The 6,631-nt window shown below is 35.1% G+C and overlaps 1 protein-coding gene across 1 annotated transcript; it reads right to left on the reverse strand.

Annotated features, from left to right (window-relative positions):
- Nucleotides 1–458: 458 nt before the first annotated feature.
- Nucleotides 459–4,929, reverse strand: LOC18040831 (transmembrane 9 superfamily member 2). Its single transcript, XM_006431334.2, has 7 exons — nucleotides 4,562–4,929; nucleotides 4,326–4,366; nucleotides 3,606–4,194; nucleotides 3,368–3,505; nucleotides 3,110–3,266; nucleotides 2,519–3,003; nucleotides 459–909 (listed from the first exon to the last, which is right to left on the reverse strand). The coding sequence occupies exons 1-7, from the start codon at nucleotides 4,711–4,713 to the stop codon at nucleotides 690–692; spliced, it is 1,782 nt and encodes a 593-aa protein (XP_006431397.1). The 5' UTR covers nucleotides 4,714–4,929; the 3' UTR covers nucleotides 459–689.
- Nucleotides 4,930–6,631: the final 1,702 nt, after the last annotated feature.

Consider the following 6,631-nt stretch of genomic DNA (forward strand, 5'->3'; position numbering starts at 1 on the left):
CCTAGGAAATGGCAAGTTCCTCTAGTTCTTTTCCTATCGCCTTGTAACCGGCAAATCGGCATCCGAATAACAGGTTACATCTATAAGAGTTCCTCTAGAATAACATAGACAAGATCTATATTTAGAATTATAAATATTAGATCTTTTTACAGCAAGCAAATGAACAGTTAGTCAATGAAAATTTTAACTAACGGTAGGGGGCCTTTTACAAATAAAATGATTTTCACCATCTACTTGCAACAGCCTCAAACCTCAAGGGAGGTTTTTAAAAATTACCCTATAAAATTATAATTGCATTGATATTTTGTTAAATATGCTTAATCGAGTTATTATGGATAAAGCAATGCACCTCATAGTAAGCAACCTAGAGAAAGTCCTAAGAACCAGCCCAACGGAGGAGAGGATAGATCATAGAAGTTGGATCTTGGGTGAGAGAAAATTGAGGGAGGGATAGGAAGTAAAAAGAACAACATATCTCTTCGTAAATATCAAGCCTTCTACATCAAATAAAAACAGGGGGCCTATTTATAAGCAAGTTACAAGTATAGCCCAAAACAGCAAATAAGAGGGGGGAAAAAACAAGGTCCCTTAATAAAAACATGAACAAACTAGCAACAAGATAACTCCTAAACCCTGTGAAAAATTAAAGAAATTGCATCACATTAGAATCAAAATATTTGAACAAACCCTTACTCACACTTGATTGACTTGTATATATGTCGAACAAAGAGCAGTGAAGCACGGAAACCCACTGTGCCCAGCATAAGGAAGAAGCCATAACAGACGCAAGCCATGTACCCAAAGAAAAATGAGGTCTGCATAAAACCTGACATATCTGATCGTGCATAGTAGTAGTACAAGCAGTAGGCATAGATGAAAACACCAGTAGATCCACCACAAAGAAAAGACCTGTGAAAAATTCAAGACCCAAAATTAGTCCAAAAAGTAAACATGAAGGTAGCAATTGACAATTGATCCAAGTTAAATTAATTTGGAAAGCCAACCAACCACATAAATTTGTAATGTATTAAATATACACTAGTTTTATACCCAAAAACACCTCATTCTCTCAAACCAGTTCATCCACTTCTACAGCTATGGGCTCTTGTCAAACACTGGAACTTGATAGCCCAGAAACTTGTGGGATGTGGTATGTCTCAACTAGACTGCCCAAACTGATCCCTGAACACTTGGTTGAGAACCAAATATCTTAACCACTAAAAATTAATTAATATGCTCACAGTATAACATAATATACAGAGGTAAGTGATCGTCTGTATATAAAGAGGATATACAAGTGCAAACCTAATAAAAAATTGAGATAGCAACCAAAAGAAGGCTTAATTATAGAGTCTGCAGGCAACATTAAATTCACGGCTAATAGAAAGATACCTGGTGATAGCTATTTATTCCACACAAAAGAAATTTAATTATGTGAACATCCAGCAGCTCAAGGCACAGTAGCCTATTTATGTCAAAATAATCCCAAAATGGTCCTCAGAAGTCTAACATCCAGGAGAGACAAAATGTAACCTTTTCACACACTGCTGCCACCTAAGATATTCTAGAACATGAGGTCTTAGAACTGAATGTCACCCATTCATAGTAAAGATAGCGTCTGGTTTACCTTCAAGGAAGGGAGGGAGAAAAGGTAAAGCAGAAAGATGTTCAAGTACAAAAATAATTGTAGTTTTTGATATTTTTGCCAAAAGTCTATTTTTAAGCAGTAAATGCAATACATATTGCATTGGAAGCTTACTTAATACGTTTTCGGCATCAAGTATCAACCTAAAATGATAATAGCTAAAATCCACACAACACAACAAAATATGCGTCCCTCCCAAATACAAATAGTTAACGAATAAGACCAATGTGGAAAACAAAACCAAACAATAAGAACAATAAGTTGCTAATGTTTAAACCATAAAAAATTAAGAAGCTTAAGTGCGCCAAACAGCAAAAGCGGGCTGCGTATAACCACTAAAGTTACATCTAAACTTCAATGAACATACAGCAATTAGAAAGCACCTTATATAGTAAGTAGGCTCAGTACGGGTGAATGAATGAACCAGAATAAAATTCGGTAATCTCCTGGTTGAACACAACAGTCTAAAACCCAAAACAAGTAATAAGCTAAGCCATAGAAGAAAGTAGATGTGTCCCAAGGGGCAGTCTAGCTAACCACAATCTTATTCTTATTGGAATATGAATTTGCTCAACGCTATGCAGTGGGATGATATTTTATAATAAACTCCAACTTTGGTGAAGTCAAAACAAAATTGATCTAACATTCAATCACCAATTATGAGACACCACATTTTGATTAAAAGAGGGAAAAGCTTGCCGAGAGAAATAAACTACCTCAAGTTATCAAACCAAAAACAGAAACAAACATTCAAAAAGAGACCCCAAAAAAAAAAAAAACTACAAGAAATAACCAGTTCAAAATTTCACATTGTGATTATTAAAGAGATGAAAAGGAAAAAAAAAATCAAAATAGACAAGAGAGTTTACATACCTCCACCACCATTCATGATCTTCAGCAGCAAGTTGGAAGTAAGTCAAAGCCACAGTTATGAAAGCAGTAACAATCAACAGAATGATAAAGACAATAAAGAGGATGCTGTATATTGTGTAAATCCTGTGGCCCCAAACACTGGCAAAAATATAGTAAAGCTCAATGTAGATGGCACTAAATGGCAGGAAACCTGCCATTGCCATCTGAGGAATAGCACTCCTATACCAAGGTAGTGGTGGGATCTCTCGAGGGTACTTGGTCGTACGACAAGGAGCTTGGAACTCTGCCTTGCTGTTTTTACCAGCAATACCTCCCAACACAAGTAGAGGTGATGTGACTAATGTCCATATGAGGACTATCACCACAATTGTGCCAAATGGCAGTGCTGCTGTCGCATTGTAAGCAATGGCAACGGTGTTCAGGAAGCAGAATGTCAGAAACAGAGGACCACAGAAAAGGCATCCAGTCAGCAACAGATTCCTCACCTGTCAAACCAACAATTTGAAAATAAATTATTTCACAACATCCAGTTTTTACAAAGATCATGCCTAGAAGTTATAATAGCCCAAGACATAGTTAATTCAAGCATACCCAGTTTGTTCCTTCTAGCTGACAGTAGAAAGAGGCAGCTGTATATCCCGCAATCCCAGAAGTGAGTGCATATATGACCACCAGTGCCGTAAATAAAGCTCCTCGGTTGTATGGATAAAATACACCCACTAGCGCAAGCATAAAAATAAATACAGTGCTGGAAATGAATGCAATTCAATCAAAAATCAATGGTTGGCATAAAATGGCATCATAACAAACTGAATGAAATTTGAACAAACAACAGTGTAACATCCTTACAGAGTAAACAACTGGCTGCCAGAACCAAGGGCTGCAGCAAACAAAGATTTGTATTTGGGGAACCGGAACACATCACCATGGATGTACTTCCATCCTGTCTCTTCCTGGTCATCAGCAGCTTCCTCATCTTGGGCATACCTATCAATAAATTAAACATACGTGGTAGAACACTTAAGGAAGAAAAGATATATCAGTAGATAAGCAAATGAAGGTAAGAAATTTAAAATACAAAACTCACTTCACAAAATCATTCTTCAGAACTCGCATGAGAATCGTGGCAAGAAAACCAGTCAAAAGCAAAACCGTCACACAAGAATTTATAATTGAAAACCAATGAATTTCCAAATGATGTGGCAACGAAGAAGAGAGTGAGTACTTCTCCATCCTCTTCTCAAAAGGGGTGTCAGTTTCCTTCCATTTCACACTGTACATGAACTCCACATCAACCTCCTTATCCTCTGTCAAGTCCACCAAAGAATGAGGATCCATTCGAGCACTGATCTCAATAACACGGTCTTTGTTATAAAGAATGTCAAACTGGATATGCTTGTAAAGGAAATACTTATACTCGCTCGGATGAGTCTTTCCTTCCTTGTCAACTTTACCAATGAACCCCCAGATGGGTAAGTCATCATAGTACATTTGGAAATAGAAGTCTTTTTCCACTGCACTTCGGAACTGAGCAACATCTTGCTCGGACAACTTCTTTCTACACGCAAGAGCAGAGTCCTTCTCGTCTCTGAAGTTGAGTTTATAAGGAGCACTAACAAGTCGGTCCCCATTCAACACCTCACCAAGTGCTTCCCTTTTCTCTTTTATTATTGCATCTGCCATAAAAAAATAAACCCGAAAATCATTCTAACACCTACATAACGCAGTATCGGAATAATTCCATTGACCCTTCCCCGAGGTTTTACTAATACACAAAAATTAGAGCAAAAGGGGCAAGAGGAAGAACCTGGGGAGCAGAATGGTAGATCAAAATATCGATAAGTTTCACTGAAATCACAAATTATAATAAACAAGAATTAGAATCAGAGCATAGAATTCTTGAGGGCGTGTTTAGCAGGATTGATGATAATCTACTGTAAACACCCGAATGCATGAATCGCATTTGCATCCTTGGCAAAGAAGGATCTCACGGATCCAATTCCAGATCTTAAAACCAAAAGAATAAAAAATGATAAGAGTTACCTGGGGTTGTGGAAAGGGCCAACCTTATTGGCGTATAGAGGGACAGGGTCACCGACCTTGAAGCGGTGATCGGAAGAATCAGATCTCACATGGGTCAAGCAACAGGCGATCAGAACCCCAACAACAAGAAGTGTGATAGGGGAATCGCTCATTGTTTGACTAATTTTCTGAGAACGTGAAGACAAGTGCAAGTTTCAAGTGACAATGAACCAGACACAGGCCTCTTAGAGGGAGCTGGAGGTCGTGCAGGTTATATATATATCTATTAAGCGAGGCCCCGGAGATCTGAGTAATTTTTTTTTCTTCTTTTACTCTACTTTTCGTTTGACTTTCGATGTTTCTTCTTCTTATAAGTTCGTCTTTTGGGGTAAATAAATTCATCCCTTCATTAATGTTTGATCCGGCTTGATCTGGTTCGATAGTTTAAGAACCGACTAGGTTTTTATTTTTTTAATTTTTTTTAATTCGGCTCGGTTTTGGACAAACTGACAGTACCCGCATGCCCGCATCTAATTTGACCATACAATTTTGCGAGTCCATGTGATCTTATTATCATGACATTGACACCCCAAGTGTAGGGAGCTGGCTAAGTTACGGATTCTGTAACTTACAGATCCAGCTTTAGCCAACTCCCGTACACACCTATTTGCTGGCTTTTCTCTCCCCTTAAGACATGTGTGCTCCTCTCATTGGGTGCGTATGTTACAGATTCTGTAACATAGCAACCTCCCAATTGTAGATGGGACGACAGATCTACTCAACCTCATATTTAAATTCATAATAAAAATTTAAATTTGTAGTTACTCCATATCCATCGTGAATTTATGTTTTTCGCTCTATATCCGAAACTAAGCATTTTTATTTCGGATCTAGATATGAAGCGATTAAATAAATAAGCCATTAACTAAGCACTAAGGTTGCATTTATTTTTTTATCTAAAATATGAATAGGTCTGAATGAAAATATCTTAATGACATGTTTATTTTTTCTTTTTCAACATCTGAAAAAAAAAATTTAAAAATTAGTAATTTGACATAAATATCCTTTTAAATGATTCAATATTTGTTCTTAACAATTTATAATTTTCACAGGTTAATTAGTTTGGTAGCATTAAAAAAAACTATCATTATTGATCTTAATTTAATTTTGTAATAAAAGATGTAATTACAATATCAACTCTTATTATAAAGTCAACACTTTTTTTTTTTTATTCATCATAATGGACATAATTTGATTTATTCAATATTTCAGTTTAGTTAATGTTATCATGTGAATAAAATTTTAAAACAATTAAAAAAATAATTTCAAGAATAATACAAAAATATTAGGTTTATATATAATATTGGAAATACATGAATTGTTAAGGGTATTTTTGAGATTTGAAATTAAAATTTTTCATTTTCACTTCAGACTTCAGATAAAAGTGAATTTTTTTTTTACTTTTTCTATTTAGATAAAATTGTCTGACAATAAGTGATAAGTTAAAAAAAACAACCTAAAATAAATAAATATCTAAAAATAAAGTTAAATTCAAATTTCAGACTAAAAAATATACATCACCTAAATATTGTAACTTCTACTTTTACACCAAAACAAACAAATAAGAAAGATAATAAAATATTCATCAAAAGTAATTGCAGGAATAAGATCATTGTAATTTAGCAAGTAAATGGGTTTTTGATTTCGATTCTCGTTGCAGAAATGTAAACACACCATTAATGTGTTAGATTCTTTGTATGTTACTCAGTTTATCCAAGGGCAGTAAAGTACGCAAACTAATCTTTTTTGGATTATAGTTTAAATAAAACAATTCATGGTGCCAAAGTCATAAGCATGACTTCAGGATTTAATATATCTCAAAGAACTGCAGTCAAATTGCGGATACTTTAGCTAAGTTTAATTTGCACTTCATTTTAGTAATTCTTTTGTATTAATAGAAGATTTCCCTCTGGAACTATCTTGTTATCTTTGAGGTTTTTGGATCCTGATTTTATGAGAATTTCTTTTTCCAAAAAAGGAAAATATTTATGTGAAATCTCAAAATTGTGTAATCTATTATTCGAGTTATTG

Source organism: Citrus clementina, unplaced genomic scaffold, assembly GCF_000493195.1.
Source record: "Citrus clementina cultivar Clemenules unplaced genomic scaffold, Citrus_clementina_v1.0 scaffold_5, whole genome shotgun sequence".
Classification (NCBI taxonomy): domain Eukaryota; kingdom Viridiplantae; phylum Streptophyta; class Magnoliopsida; order Sapindales; family Rutaceae; genus Citrus; species Citrus x clementina.

Coding starts and splice junctions, on each gene's coding strand:
- LOC18040831 (XM_006431334.2), bottom strand. CDS start 4,713: ATGAGCGATTCCCCTATCACACTTCTTGTTGTTGGGGTTCTGATCGCC. Junction 3,267..3,367: donor GGCAGCCAGTTGTTTACTCT/GTAAGGATGTTA, acceptor ATTCATTTCCAG/CACTGTATTTATTTTTATGC. Junction 3,004..3,109: donor AGCTAGAAGGAACAAACTGG/GTATGCTTGAAT, acceptor TTGGTTTGACAG/GTGAGGAATCTGTTGCTGAC.